The sequence below is a fragment of the Macadamia integrifolia genome, chromosome 5 (assembly GCF_013358625.1).
Source record: "Macadamia integrifolia cultivar HAES 741 chromosome 5, SCU_Mint_v3, whole genome shotgun sequence".
Lineage (NCBI taxonomy): Eukaryota > Viridiplantae > Streptophyta > Magnoliopsida > Proteales > Proteaceae > Macadamia > Macadamia integrifolia.
The window spans coordinates 22,912,115-22,928,150 of record NC_056561.1 but is presented as its reverse complement, the minus strand read 5'-3'; the positions used below and the strand labels follow the sequence as shown (position 1 = coordinate 22,928,150).

The 16,036-nt window shown below is 37.7% G+C and overlaps 2 protein-coding genes across 3 annotated transcripts; both read left to right on the top strand.

The window, feature by feature from the left end:
- The first annotated feature begins 4,369 nt into the window (after positions 1-4,369).
- On the top strand, positions 4,370-10,471 carry LOC122080285 (60S ribosomal protein L23A-like). Of its 2 annotated transcripts, none has more exons than XM_042647238.1 (4): positions 4,370-4,495; positions 8,910-8,961; positions 9,213-9,576; positions 10,179-10,471. In XM_042647238.1, the coding sequence occupies exons 2-4, from the start codon at positions 8,943-8,945 to the stop codon at positions 10,261-10,263; spliced, it is 468 nt and encodes a 155-aa protein (XP_042503172.1). In that variant the 5' UTR covers positions 4,370-4,495; positions 8,910-8,942; the 3' UTR covers positions 10,264-10,471. The 2 variants fall into 2 exon arrangements, with proteins under 2 accessions (XP_042503172.1, XP_042503173.1); XM_042647239.1 differs by having other exon boundaries at positions 4,420-4,506.
- A 2,838-nt stretch (positions 10,472-13,309) lies between these two features.
- LOC122080119 (protein DMR6-LIKE OXYGENASE 1-like) lies at positions 13,310-15,531 on the top strand. Its single transcript, XM_042647011.1, has 4 exons — positions 13,310-13,767; positions 14,398-14,645; positions 14,810-15,131; positions 15,214-15,531. The coding sequence occupies exons 1-4, from the start codon at positions 13,546-13,548 to the stop codon at positions 15,463-15,465; spliced, it is 1,044 nt and encodes a 347-aa protein (XP_042502945.1). The 5' UTR covers positions 13,310-13,545; the 3' UTR covers positions 15,466-15,531.
- The last annotated feature ends 505 nt before the right edge of the window (positions 15,532-16,036 follow it).

The following is a 16,036-nucleotide window of genomic DNA, read 5'->3' as shown; positions in this document are numbered from 1 at the left end:
TCTTACGTCACAAGATTTTTAGTACAGCTTGAGGGAATTTTAGGGTTATCCATAATTTGTAAGAGTGTCTGATGTCCAAGAGATTGGGATGAATCATTATTGTATAGGCCCCAGGTTATAGGTCCCACTTTTAATATAAAACTTGAGAAATAAGAAATTAATTAATGGCGTTGCTTGATTGATAACTTTACAAGTGTATTTAGAATTTGACACCTTATTTTAATTGCCTGGTCTTATTTTCAAAAGTTCTTTAAAATAGAATTGTATATAAAAGGGATTTTAAAAATAACTTGAAATTGAAAGTGACATATCAATATGTCATTATCAAAAAGTGTTAGTATCATGCATATTTTTGAGTAAACATGTGAAATGACAATATTACTATTATTGAAAAAAAATGTGTTATACTAAAAGGACATAAAAATAAGTTACAACTTATTTAACACATTGAAGGGTGTCAATGAGAAAATTCCTTAACAAAATAACACTTATTCATATTTTTTATTTATTTATTTGTGCTTTCTGCAATATATCGATCTTTAATTTGCTTAATAAATACAATTAAGGTACAAGATATAGCTGGAGACTTGAAGCAAGAAACATGTTTTAATAATACCTTTTGAGTGAAGTAATTTTACAACTAAATCTTCAAGGAGTCTCTTTCCGCCCAAACCCCACAACAAGGCAAGATTATATGAGCTGCATGAAAATTGCTTACAAAATAAAAAATGTTGTTAAAATTTGTAGGTACCAAGAGATTTTAAGGAGTGAATTAGAAACGATATTAGAGATGATAAAAAAGAAATCATTAGTATGAAAACATGTCTTCTTAGGGGTATTTGAAAATACCAAAAAATTCATGATCAAACTTCAAATAATAACCCAAAAACTTAAGCTGTCAATTGGAAAGACCCAACTAGTATATGAAGTTAGGATTTTCAGCACTCTCCTTCTTTGGGTTGGTTGTAGACGTTGCATGTATGACCTTTCTCTATACAAATTTATCATTCACGTTAGGGGTGTCAATCGGTCGGTCCGGCTCAATTTCGGTCCTGGTTGAGTCGGTTTTGGTGTGGAAAAGTTGAAACCAAAACCGAACCAATAAGAAAATTCCAGTTTCGGTTTGGTTTCGTTTCGGTGTAGTTTGCTTTCGGTTTGTCTTCGGTTTCTTAAATCGATTTGTAACCGGGTTGGTTTTGGTTTTTGGTCCAGTTTGGATTCGAATTTCCATACAAATGTTTACAAAACTATGCAAATTTTGATTTTTTTAATGAATTTTGGAGTGTTTCGGTTTCTTACCGATTTGGTTTCATTTTCGATCTGGGTTTTGAGCCGGTTTCGGTTTGATTTCGGGTTCATCCGGTTTTTGGTGCGGTTCGGTTTGGTTTTGGGGTTGCAATACTCCAAACTGAACCGACCCAATAAGGCTTCGGTTCTGTTCGGTCCATGTTGTTATCGGTTCGATTTGGCCGATTTTACCGGTTCGGTTTAAGAATTGACACCCCTAATTCACGTAAATAGTCTAGTGGCTTTGATATCATGTTGAAGTGCGCAATTCATAAACATGTAAGTAATTATGTGGAGATGTGCAACTAGAATAAAAAGTCGTCCAAAATCGCAATTCTAGTCAATGAGAGATGATTCCCAAACATAAGGAAGCCATATTCTATTCTTTGTTTGTTTACCCAAAAAAAAATCTTCCTTTGCTTAAAAACCTTGGTCAAACCGTTAATTTCCTTGTTAAAAAATCTTCCTTTGCTTAAAAACCTTGGTCAAACCGTTAATTTCCTTGTTAATCTTCAAAATAATATTCAACAATGATAATAGTATAAAGCCTGCTATTTTTAGAAACTAATGTCTAACTTGTATTATTATTTGTTATGATCTATGATGAAATAAAAAAGAAACTAAAATTCATGTTGTAATCTATAGGGGGGAAGGGTGTGATCATGTTACTATTTTCCATTGGATGAGAGTGGCACTTGTCTATTAGCTTCCATGCAAGTTTTGTGATGTTTGTTTTTGTTTTTGTTTTGTTTTTTTTTTGTTTTTTTTTTGTTTGCTTTTTTGTTTTTTTTTGTTTTTTGTAAAATATGTATTTCTCATAGATTGATATTCTAAATGATAGAGGCTCAATTATTCACTCTTTCGTAATGAATAATATTTTTTGTCTTAGTTTTCTCTCAAAAACTAAAGAATATTAATATTATTATTTTGGGGTAAGTAAAAGTAAAGACAACAACCACGTATCGGATGGAGACCTTCAGAACCTCTCAAACAATGGTTTAACATCATTTCTTTTGACACAAAAGCAAAAAAGGAACCGAAAAAAATGTTTCTTCCCCGCAACCCCCCCCCCTTAATGTGGCTATCTTACAATGCGATGGCTCAATCATGCAGGATAAGGCAACCTATGGAGGGCTTATTCGGAATTTAGTGGGTTATTTTATATTGGCTTTTGCGAGTGTAGCAGGGTGTTAATCGATTAGGTCGGTCTGGTCTCGGTCGGGTATATGTTCTCAGATCATGATCTATCTATTTAAGTAACGAGTCGTTATCGGTCGATGTCGTGTCGCGTTCGATTGGGTTATGAGTTTTAATCGGGTTTTTTTCCAGTTGGTTAATCGGGTTATAATCAGGCCTTAAACGGTTTAAACTTTTCTTAGATTTAAGATACTTAATTTATTTTATTAAATTATCAACAATTTTGAAAAGACATTTCACTCAATTACAATCAGTAATCGATACAAATATCAATATATATCCTATTCTATCCCAAAAAATCAAAATACCTATATAAATGGTCAAGCTAAATGTGTCGGTCCAAGTCAGACTAGTCAGGAGGCCCATCAGGCTTACCCCTTGCACCGTGCACTGGCTATTTATAAATGGGCTGGGCTTAAGCCCGACACGTTTATTAATCAGGCTGGTCCAGATTGGACCATAAATGTATCGAATGCAGGCTTGGAATTGACACCCCTAAGTGTAGGTGAGATTTATCTATTCTAATTTATATGGAGTTTATGCAAGTTTGTGCATTGACAAGGGCATTCTTGAAGTTTTAATTCCTTTTGATTCCGAATTGATCATTGACATAATCATTGGACCGTGGCAAAAATTTTGACGCTTAAAACATTAAATAAATAATATGATTGATTCGGTTCTTATTCAGTTAAAAAATGGGTTATTCGATTTGGTTCGATAGTTTCAATCATGAAACCAAAATCAAGGCAAAAAAGAGATTCCAGGCTCTGAAACAAAACCGAATTGATTTATTTTGGTTTTGTTCGAGTAAAATGACTCATTTCGATTTTAGTTTTTGTTTGTTTCAATTCTAAATTGAACTCCTTAGCCACCTATAACAATAACAATAACTTTGATCACCGGTGTGCAACCTAGTTATCATCTCTTTTTTTTTTTTTTGCTAATGACAGATATCCAGGCCTTCGAACTAAACACCCTATGTGAGTGGCCCAAGGTGTGCTTAATGGGAGCCGAACTTAAGAAGTTTGAATTTACAGCTCGTACTAAGTTCATTGCTCACCAATTGCACTACCCCTTTGGGTTAACCTATTTATCACTTGATTAAGTCTATTGTAGAATAAAATATATAGTCACATGTTAACCCGCATTGTGAGTCTTTTGACAATTATATTCATTAATATTATCGAGTAAATTATATTTAAAAATTTAGGTTTTGACTTGGACGAATTATCAGAGGGCCAAATAGGGATCCACGAACCAACACATGACCTACAAAGGATCAACAAGTGGTCTATTAGGCCACACTTATTACTAACTACTAAATTACTGTTATTATATCAATGGTGAAAAAAATGATAGGATTAGGAGGGTCAAACCATCAATATTCCCTGTGCTCACTCATCGTTGGATGCTTATAAACATTGTGGTAATACTAGAGAGAAAGGGCATCCAAATGACTTAGCTCCCCAAATTTTGACACTGGACCAAATAGGGGTGTCCTCTTCCCATTCAATGACTTAAACAGTCCCATTCGACATGCCATGTGGCAAAAAATAGGATAAATTACCTTAAATGGCAAATCTGCCGAACTGCAAACGATATATCTTTTGTGAAACATGGGACTTGCTTAAATATTTTTTATTTTTTTTTTGGAAAATGCTTTTAATTATTTCAGTTAAAAAACAAAAAATTTCACTAATGAGATGGCAAAGGGTCCTCTACAATATAAAAGCCCACTCAGACCTTTGAATAGGCCGGGCCCACTTCACATCGGCCCTTGTCCAAACCCTAAAAGACGAATGAATACAAGCTTTGAATAGGGGAACCTGGCGAAGCCAGCTGACCTAAAATCAACGTCCTCAATCGAATCTGGTGTTCATAATTTATCGGACGATCACGATGAAACCTCTCAATCCGAGCTCACCCCATTACAAATTTGGTGGAGAAGCCCTAGCCTCTCTTTTTCTTGGCCGGAGGGAACTCAGAAGAACACTGCCTTTTCTCTCAAGAGGTACGTCTCTGGTTAGTGGTTACTCTCTGTAGAACGTAATATTTACACTTTCAATTCTGCAAACATTTGGTCTTTTTGATCGATATTTTCTTGTGGGTTTCTTTTCTGATTCCATGGGAATAAGTTTTAGAGTTTAAATCTGTCATTTCTACTTAATCGTAATCTCTATAGATAGGTGTCGTCTGGTAAGGTTTTGAGTGTTAGAGAATCGTTTCTTGTTATGGCTATTTATGGGTTCAGTTTGGTGGAAGTTTAGGGTTTGAGTGGAACTAAATCTGGTGGGACGAAGTTTTTTCTTGGTTGAAGATAATGTATAGCTTGAATGCAAAATGGTGGTACCTTGAATTTAGGGATTGGTTTTACCTTAAATTGTTAAAGCTTGTGGGAATGAGAAGACATCTACTGAGTCTAGTTGTTAGGAAATGTATTGTGTATATGGAGGTTAAGGAATCAATCATGGTCCTTTATTGATAAAATGGGTAGACTTATTGAGATATAGGAATTGCCTGTTGGGATTTCAGTTCTTGAAGTGAAACAGAGTATTTGTTGTTGAAGATGGGTATGTACTGTCAATTTTGATGCTTAAAAGGTTGGAATTTCCAATCCCGGCCGAGCATGAAGAAGATTAAGCTCATCCTTTCGTGACAATGATGACATGTTTCTAGCCCCCCTTGATTTCTGGCAACCAAACTAGTAGCATGAAGCTTTGCACACTGTTAGGGTATAAGAGTTATTAGTTTCAGGTGATTGTTACTGTTTGATTCATGGGCTGGGACCTCTGTTAGTTAAAACGGGAACGGCAAAAAAACATTGTTCGGTACGGGTATGTTTTAAACGGATCAAAACGTGAACGAGACGGTCAAAAATACGGTCAAATACGATAAAAACGGGGAAAAATAAAAAACGGACAATACGTGGTTTAAACGTTTATATTTAAATAATACGGTGTCAAAAAAAACGGCAATATATAGACATAAATTGGCATAATAATTCTCTAAATACCTAGATAACAATCAAAATAAATAGTCCCGTTTTAAACGTTTCTATTTTAAAACGTTTATATTTTTTTAAAATCCGTTTTTTTACTGTCAAAAAAACGGTACGGCGTTTAAAACGGAAAAAAAACTTCAAGTAGCACCGTTCCCGTTTTTTACCGACTTTCTGTGAAAAATTCGGCAAACGGTTTTTAAAACGGCAAAAAAACGGGACGCCGTTTTAAACGCGTTTTAAACGCGAATAAACTAACTAGGGCTGGGACTATTCATGGAGATCTTTGTTACTGTTCAGCTGATTATTACTATTTGTGGAGTCTTCCTGAGTGGTCCCTTTGAGCGAAAAAAGGCCAAAGGTTAGGACCATATCCAAACTCACCCTTCCCAGGGGCAAGACCAGCATTGGGTTATGGCCCTTTCTTATTTAGGAAACCCGTCTTTTGTACACCACATGCACAAGAAACAGCAACAAGAAATTACATGGATCTGATCAAGAATAGAAACACAACAAATCAGTAAAATCTCACCTAAATGGGGTCGGCTACATGATTTCTTACCCTCCAGTCTGATCTATTCGAGGTCATAGTTGGGACAATACCTAGACTATGCATGGGGTTGGCTACATTTTTATTAATGAATTTCTTGTCAATGAGAAATTCGCTGATTCCCTTCATTTAGAATTTTATTTATAATAATAGTAATAAATTTATTATAATTAGGTTGAATTGTAGCTGAGGTTCCCAATGTTTAAGAAAACTACATTTAGTATACCTCATCTTTGGAATATGATCTTTGGGTTTCCTTACTTAGCGAGTTTTATCTAAGACCAAAAATATTTCCAACCGTGCCCATGGCTAGTTCTATCAATCTACCCTTCCCCTATGTTATTCCTACCCTTACCCTTACCCTGCCCCTGCCCCTGCCCCTGCCCCTGCCCCTCGCCTAACCCTTTGCAACCTTCTATACAAAAAGATATCCACTCACCTTCTCTGATTTGTTTCATTTTCTAACTTTTTCCTGGTCTTTCTCTTCCCTAGGGTTAGACTTCTAGAGCCTTGATTTCTTCTACTTTTCTCTATGTTCTTGTTTGCAAATCTTTATTCCTTGTTTACGAGCTTTCCTAAGCAATGACATAGAAGAATGCTGCAATTATTTGTGGCTAGACCGGTGGAATCAAGAACGGAAGATTCAAGGCAGTGAGATTTTCTGCTCTCAAGCTTTTGTTGAACATAATTTCTCCCCAGGAGCTGACAAAGTGAAGTGAGTGATTTTCCCTAAGAGGAAGGCTGAGTAGGAGGTACCTCTCATCTTGAGTTACTGAAAGACACCTGACTCCCTTGTTGAATTTATTTACCAAAATTACAGTGGGTGACAAGACATGAGTGCAATCGCAGGCGGACAAAAGGCATACAGAAGTTCCATACACCATCGTAAGAAGTTGATACCAGAAGTTTCAGGACTTCATCAGCCTAGGCCTCCGATGCAAACACCCCTCCTCGATCTTCTTCTTCTTCTTCTTCTGCTTTTATATGAGACTCAAAAAAGGAAACCAAAGCAAGGAAATAAATCCTACTCCTACGTTCAAGTCTGGAAAATAAAAGTATGAAATAAAATACTAAGTAAACTATTAATTTTATTTCCAACCCTTGTTGGACCAAAACCCTGGGCTGGACCGGTTCTTCTTGACTCTTGGCTTCCAAAGCCGGTCATGCTGGTCCAACCAAGTAAGGGCAGTCATATCTGCATCATGGTGACTTGTGAGCCGCATGGGTGGGGAATCCGGAGGGGACAGGGATGGGGATATCAAGGTTAAAGGGGGAGACGATAACAGAGCTCTCTGCCTGAAAAGGGAAGGGAGGGAAACCTTTCTCAACTGAGGTTGGCTTCAGTTGTGAGTCTCTGCCTCCGACGGTGGAAGAATCATTGAAGAGAGTCTAGGGAGGAACATCAACAGTTGGCCTGTGATGGTTTCCTTCTCTGCGACTCAACCATCCAAGACAAAGACGTTTACCTACCGAAGCATCCGATTATCGGTGAAAGGAGTGAATGTCTCAAATTCATTAAAACCAGATGTACGGCTGAGATTTACTGTAGCGTCCAAAAGGCAGCAATGCTTAAGTGCTGCGACCTTTCAGCCAGCAGTTAAAGGACAGACAATCCCAAATTCCATATACCTATTGACATCCAGATTTCCTTCTTTCACAATTACAGTTCACAGTTACAGCCCATTGCCCACATGAACTTTTCAGTCACACCTACCTTGGGAAATCTAACTCTGGCAAACAAAGTTCTTTGACTTTTTTCCTTCTTTCTATTCAGTAAAACTTAAGACTTACCTCCCTGATGTTCACATTTGTCCCCGTTTCAAGACTAATAACCCACCCATAGCCCCTTTCACTTTTTCCTATTATTAGGAACCAAGATTTATAAGTTTAACTTCCCGCAGTGGGTAATTCATGGGCAGCTCTGAGGGTAGGGGCGACGGTTCCTCAGTCCTCTCGGTCTATGACCAGGCTGACAACCCTAATGTCAAGTCTCTTTTCCCCTCATCTCCTTTGGTATTTTCACAACTTCTCATTCTTGGAATAGGCTGATTCATCGGTTTATACCGTTTCTTTACATCTCTTCTGTTCTACTTTTTTTTTTTTTTCCCTTAATGCTGTGCCGTGCATGCTGTTGAGATCTTTCTTGTTTTGCTGCATTTTTTGCATCATAATGATTTACTGTTTTCATGTTTATGGTTGGGGGTTGGGAGGAAGATTAGAGGGCGGAGGGTGTTGGAGAGATGCTGAGTGTGGGAGTGGAATGAAGATGAGGGCAGAGGGCAGAGGACAGGGGGCAGAGATGGGGGCAAATGTGGGAGCAAGGGGTTGAGAGAATTGGCCATAGGTAAAGTTGGAAATATTTCAAACATGAGCTGCCCCAACTGTCTTCTTGGTTAACTTGAGAGCTACATTATATATATATATATATATATTTCCTCATTGTCTCTGTAACCTAAAATATTATAGCTCATTCGGACCATTTTCTTTTGCATGCAGTGATGACTTATGCCACATTGCATGGTTATTGTCTTTCAAAATTACTGTTGGATGTGAATTTGTTGCATAGAATTTTTTTTCCATCATGCAGCACTTTACCTAATGGTTTGGAGCTCAAAAATTTTAAACATACAGGTCTCAACGGGGCAATTTTTAACTTTGTATTGGTCCCCAGAAGTATTTCGATGCACAGGTCCTTCTATTAGGCATCTTATTATAACAATGACATACAAAAACACTAACCATGGGAAACGAATAAACGTGATTGATTAGATAAGTTGTCTTTTGGAATGCTTTGTCTTGTATATAACGTTGACTTCATTTATACTGCACTTTTTTGTATGCTTTTCTTGCTGATTTTCATCTTCTTCTCCTTTGTAGTTGCTCAGCTGAACAAAACTAGAGCTATTTCAAATGGCTCCTCCAGCTATAGGTATCCTATTGCTTTTGGGTTTGCTTTTCTCTCCACTTAACTCAGCCTTATCCCAACTAAATGGTATCAGCATGAGTTTTGCTCTTCCAGCTCTCCATTAATTTATTCTTTCTCTTTGTACTTCTGTCACCCTTACATAACTCTTATATGGTGTGCAGTGAAATTTTTGTTGAGGATATTCATTCTGTATTTTTCTAGCCTTCTCTCTCTTTGTGGAGCCATGACCTTGCAGTAATTGTTTTGATTGACAGCTACTGGCAAGAAGCCTGATGCAAAGGCGCAGGCATTGAAGGCTGCCAAGGCAGTGAAATCGGGGGCATCTTCTCTGAAAAAGAAGGAGAAGAAGATCCGCACCTCAGTAACTTTCCACCGACCAAAGACACTCAAGAAAGAGCGGAGTCCAAAGTATCCCCGCATTAGTGCTCCTCCAAGGAACAAGCTGGACCACTATCAGATTCTCAAGTTTCCTCTCACCACTGAATCTGCCATGAAGAAAATAGAGGACAATAACACACTTGTCTTCATTGTTGATATCCGGGCAGATAAGAAGAAGATCAAGGATGCTGTGAAGAAGATGTACGACATCCAGACCAAGAAAGTCAATACTTTGATCAGGTAAAAAGTGTTCTTTTGGGATTATAATTGTAAACTACATTTTGGTGGAGTAGAGCATATTTTATATTTGTGAAACTTAGCAAATTCTGGGGCCACACTTGGATACTGTAGCCTTTACTCATTTTAATTGGTAATCCTTTTATGGACCAATGTTCTCAGTTAGTGAGTGAAAAAGTTTATCATATAGCTCTAGTTTTTTTTCATTTTTTCTGTGATTCACTATTTAGTACATTTTCAAATGTTTCCGTTATTGAAATCCTTGATTTACTTGGTTACTTGGCATGCATGAACTTATTGATCATTTCCTCTAAGGTGGTTGTCTATGTCAAAGCGGTGCTACATGATTAAAGTTTTCCTGTGTGCGCTGATTTTATAGGAAATGGATATCATGTTCACATGATGTTAGAAGTTCTCATCTGTCCTTGTGTCCATTTAACTTTGAATTATATGGTCGGTGCATTTTACGAGTTCTTGGGTCCAGTTTGGTTACCTAGTTGCAATTTTTTTTTTTGTAAGTTCACTTAGTTCAATTGATGGCTTGCTTTGATATGCTTTCCTGTTCTGAATGTTTCTTGATTTCCTATTTTTGTGTTTGTCGACAGACCCGATGGTACCAAGAAGGCATATGTGAGGTTGACTCCAGATTATGATGCTTTGGATGTTGCCAACAAGATTGGCATCATTTAAATGGAGATGAGTTTTGCTTTTTGTCTGATCTCTTATTTGCTTTCAGTTGGAATTCTATGTTAGTGCGAGAGAGATAGTATATATCTGCATTTTTCAATTGGTTATATTATGTAGCTCTAGTTTCCAAAGAGAAATTTTGTGTGGACAGAAGCAAAACTTCCTAGACTTATTCTTTGGAGTCCTAAGTTCACGGAATCCATTTTTGTCACCCCTTTCATTTTGTTGCTTATTGTAGAATAGTATAGCTGCACCCATTTTGATGGTGGGGTCTCTGAGAGGTTCCTGTTAGAAGGATTTGAACTGCATCATCTTTGTTTCTTTGTTCCCCTCCCCCCTACCATCTTGTTGATGTTGAAAACTAACATATGTGCCCTATGATCTAGATCAAGGATTCAGTATGAAACGCTTGCTCTATTTAGATAGGCAGTAGGATCCGGGGTAATTGAGCTAGATACATGGCCATTTTGATACTGAAAATAGTCCCCTTGGTCAGAAAATGAAATCTAGAAAGCTATTCACATAGTAGATACTAGATAGCTTCCCTGTGCAGGTAACTCTGAAGAGGCATCCATGAACAGACAACAGGCCTGACAATTACACTGCAAGACATTCTTGATCAATAGTGCTCGCAGGCCCGAAGGGTGCTAGAAAGCAGGCGATAGCTGACGATAGCTGACGATGATATTAATTTCTAATATGTTTTAATTCTCCAAACCTTCCATTACCACAAGAAAATTGGGCTATTACTACAAAGTATCCTGGTGCACAGCACAATCCATCCATTCCATGGCCCTCGTTCTCCCATATAAAGAATCTTGTACAATTGAAGACTTCAATGTAGCTCCCTATCAGTGGTAATAGGGCAGTTGATCTTCTACCTAACCAGTGTGGGAAAAAAGTGATTTGGTGTTAGAATGAGAGCCTTTAGGATAGGATTGCTTTTTGTGTGAGACCCTTAGAAAGGGTTATTTGATCCACAATGTGTTGTTATGGACGTTGGGTTTGGAAGCGGAGTGATATGGTTCAAGTCTCAATTGAATCATTTGGGGATATTCATTTCACAAGAAAATTGATGGTGGTTGATATGATTTTTTAGCTTATCACATTATAAGCGGATTTATGGGGTATAATTTTTTAATGTTCATATTATCATCTAATCATATTTGAAGCATATGTTTAGATGATTGATCTGGTCTTGTACTAGTTTGGTTAAATTTTTTTTTTCTTTTTTTCTTGGCTGAATTTTTCCGATACTGCAATTTCAAAATTAGCTGATATTTATTTGGACATGGTGAACCAACTGTGTGTCCTAGAGGGATTGAATTCCTCTGTAGTGTAATACGACACGAATGACACTCTCGCCGAGAGTTACGCCGCAAAGGAGCCAAGTCCGACCCCTTCTAGAGACGATCCGACCATTTCAAACTGGTCCAAGCTTGAACCCCAACCTCATCACTTCGATCGCAGGACTTCAATCATAGTGCCACATGACGCCATTCGCAAGCTGGAACCTGGAAATCATGCAGGCTTCTCCCACTCTAAGTCGGCATGGCCGACACGTTTATTCACGGACTTATATCATACTCTTAACGTCATTAATAAAAAATAGGGATCATATGATGTCAAGAGCATGACATCACTTAATGATATACACGTGTAGGCCATGCCGACATAGAGTAGGACAAAGCCTTGGGGGAATGGGTCACAATGTCGCATGAGAGTAGTGCTGGTAAATGCGATGGAGTTCTTAAATCTTTTGGAGGTGGGGGTGCGGAAGGGGTGGTGGTTGTCTAGTTGTGATCTAGATAAGTTACAAAAATGTATAGTCAATTCTTATTTATTTATATTTATATATTATTATTATTACATTATCAGAACGACTTTGTGTACGGTCCTGCATATATAAATATATTGTAATTAATTTTTGGATTCAAGAACGTTACTTTTAAATGTACCCTCCACTGATACATGTAGAATTTAAGTTAATGTTGTACTTCCTATGTGTGAGTGTAAGGTATGCTAAGAAGTAATATTCTTTTTCCTTTAATTTTTCATTTCTTTATACGATTATAAGAATCCATTCGTTAGTTGTTCAACGGTTCGGGTGAATTGGGGATTGTGTAGATAGACGTACAGTCTCAGGTTCGATTATCCATTTGTGCATCTTTAATTTAAGTGGAGATCGTGTCCTAGTTTCCTCGAGGATTAGTCGAGACGCACGTAAGCTGACCCGGTCACCTTGGCTAACCAAAAAAATAAAAAAAAATTGTACAATTAACATAAAATTTCATAGGGTTTAGCATGTGTAAATAATTATTGGAGAAGGGTCAGCTGTCCAATTGTGTGGTCCATGTACCAAAATGGGACCAATGAGAGGGCTTGTATGGGGCATCCAAAAAGAAGAGTATAGTGATCATTTTGCCCCATTGTGTGTGGCCACGAGGGATACGACGTGACTTTCTGTATAGACTAATGAGAGAGCATGTGGGAGCATCTTTAGTGCAGCAAGAAAAGGTAATGTGATTTTTTTGCATCCGACTTAGTGATAAGATTCGTTTTCTCAAAAAAAAAAAAATCTATAATTCTTAAACATATAGAAGCACAGAAATATTTATATTTATGTCATTTTTCATTTCATAAAAAGAAAATCAAGGATTTCCCACCCCATGTTTATGTCATTTTCAATTTCATAAAAAATCAAGCCCCTTCCCCCTTCTCTTTTTTCTCTCCTTACCCCTCGGTGTTTGGGGACCACCCTTCCTACAGAAACTTTCTCCCAAAAATTTTTTTTAGAACCTGCTATTATTTTCTTCTTTTGGTTTGGAAGAACCCACTATTTTGATTAAAGTCAATCACCATCAATAAGACAATTGTAAAAATGGGTAGAGTGGGGGACCAAAGGAGGTTTTAATCAGAAAAACAGGACCAAAGAAGGTGGGACCCGACCCACCTCATAGAATACCTTTTTCAAAGTCGACTCCTCAAAGCTTCGGAATCGGTTACATTGAGGCATACATTTTTTTGTGCAGATAAATTTTTGCCCTCCTTTATGATAACACGTAGAGGAATACAAGTCAGCTTGGAAAGCGCCAGATGGCTCATTTACCGACTTGTTATGTCATTCAAGTGACATCATCTTCTTGATTTAATGTTACCTCAGCACATATGCACTTATATAAGAGTACCCTTGCTGAGACTCCCTTCCATCTTCATTCTTCTCATTTCCAAACACACAGTAGTAGCTGAGGTTCAACTTAGGGTTTCTCTTCAAATTAACGCTTGATGGCTACCGCCAAGGTATTATTGACTGATCTTTGCTCCGGCGGCATCCGCCATGTCCCTTCCAATTATGTCCGGCCAATCTCCGATCGTCCAAATCTTCTCGACGTTCAGTCGTCCGACCAGTCAATTCCTGTCATTGACCTCCAAGGCCTCAATGGTCCTAATCACTCTCATATTATCAAAGAGATTGGCCAAGCATGTCAACGTTATGGTTTCTTTCAGGTACCTCACTTTATCATAGTATGGAATTCTTATTTTTTTCATATATAGAATATGGTACAGAGTTTTCTTTCCATGGGAGGACCTGCGCCACAAACATAGGGGTGTGCAATGATCACTGTACCCTTGCTTAGGTCCAGTGTGTGGATGCAAGGGCTTTTTGTGTACAGAAAACACTTGTACATATATTTTTTGGGGAAAACAATTTTATTTGGGAGTATGGTCTACGATAGCACTATTATGTATCTATATCTCTCCTCCGGCCGGCGGGAAAAGATATTTTTGCCCGTTTTTCGAGGGAGGAAAAAGATAGACACAAAGGAGCATTGCACCGCTTTCATATTTTTTGGGAAGGGTTTTTTTGTCGTAGAGCACGGTCTCTGCCAGGTTGTGTCTCTCTTTCTCTTCTCAAAATAAAGAGCCAAAAATGTCATTTTCCAAAAGGAGAGAGATAGGCTCATGGGGGTGCTGGTGTAGGCCATGCACTCAAACAAATTTCTTTTTCTTCCATTTTTTTTTTTTTTTTCTTCTGAACATGATATCTTTTCGACCAAAAGAAACGGAAAATGAAGTTCACACCTTTGATAGAAGTAATACTTCTTATTCTGTATCTCTACATATAATTGGTTGTAGGTCAAAAACCATGGAATACCAGAGAAGGTGAACAATAACATGTTAAGGGTATCCAACGAGTTCTTCCATCTGCCTGAAGGAGAAAGGATGAAAATCTACTCCAATGACCCTTCCAAGGCCGTGCGGCTCTCCACTAGTTTCAATGTGAAGACAGAAACAGTAGCAAATTGGAGAGATTTTCTGAGACTCCATTGTTACCCTCTTGATGATTATATGCATGAATGGCCTTCCAGTCCTCCCTCTTTCAGGTTAGTCCAGTCCCTTATTTTAAAGTTATAATTTTAGATATAGGGAGAGTCATAATGTATGAGCCTTACCCTTTCTAGGTCGCAATGGAGCAACCTCGCCGTTGTAACAAGATCTACCCTTAAAAAATAAGTCTTTTTTAACATTCTCTCTTTTTATTCGACAGGGAATATGTAGCTGAGTACTGCACAAATGTGAGAGGCCTTTCACTAAGATTGCTTGAAGCAATTTCTGAGAGTTTGGGCCTACAAAGTGATTACATAAACAAGGTCTTACAAAAACATGCACAACATATGGCCATCAATTACTATCCTCCATGTCCACAACCGGAGCTAACTTATGGATTACCCATCCATTCTGACCCGAATGTAATCACAATTCTTCTGCAAGGCACTGTCCCTGGTTTGCAGGTCCTAAAGAATGGCAAGTGGGTTGCCATCAAACCCATTCCCAATACCTTCATCATCAACATTGGTGATCAAATTGAGGTGAGACTGGTCAAAATATTTTTTGTTGACTTGTTAAAACATTTAAATGATTATTTAAATCTATTTTGGTTTTCATGTTTAGGTACTTAGTAATGGAATGTACAAAAGCGTGCTCCATAGAGCTGTGTTAAATCGCAATGAATTGAGAATCTCAGTCCCAACTTTCTATAGCCCATCACCTGATGCAGTGATCAAGCCTGCACAAGAGCTAGTGGATGAAGAACACCCTATACTCTACAAAAGCTTCACTTATAATGAGTACTACACCAAGTTTTGGAATCGAGGACTTGCAACAGAGAACTGCTTAGATATGTTTAGGGCTTCTTCAACATAGATACTTGAAAATCCTTTAGAGACTATCTTTGAACTCCAAAAGTATTTAGCAAAATTATTTAGAAAATATGTTGTGCATTCCCTTGATATCTTTTTTTTATTTTTTCATGATGAATATCTAAGCTTTTTGGCTTGATTAGTCCCACGGATCCATATTAACCCTATAACTGCATGGATCAGGTTATATCGGGATTGAATGAGAATCATTCAATTTTCACCGAAAGCAGTGAAGAGTATTAAATATCCTTATGTGAGTGGTCCAAAAAATAAGAGGAATTGAACTCAAAACCACATGCTTATTGAGGCGAATATCCTTTACCAATTCAGTTACCCTTTGTCTTCTTCCCCACCACTTGAAATCTTTTATCCCCAATACCCGAATCTCATCAACCAAAACTGAATTTCGGACTCCTTTCTAGACCTTCGTATCTAAAAGCGGGAAATGCACTTGAGCTAAAAATGACAAGACAGACAGATGGTAACTAATGTGATTAACATGACTGTAAAATGTCTCCTTAAACCCCGAGACAAGAGATCCTGCCCTTTTTTTAAAAGGCTCCGCCAACCTCAAG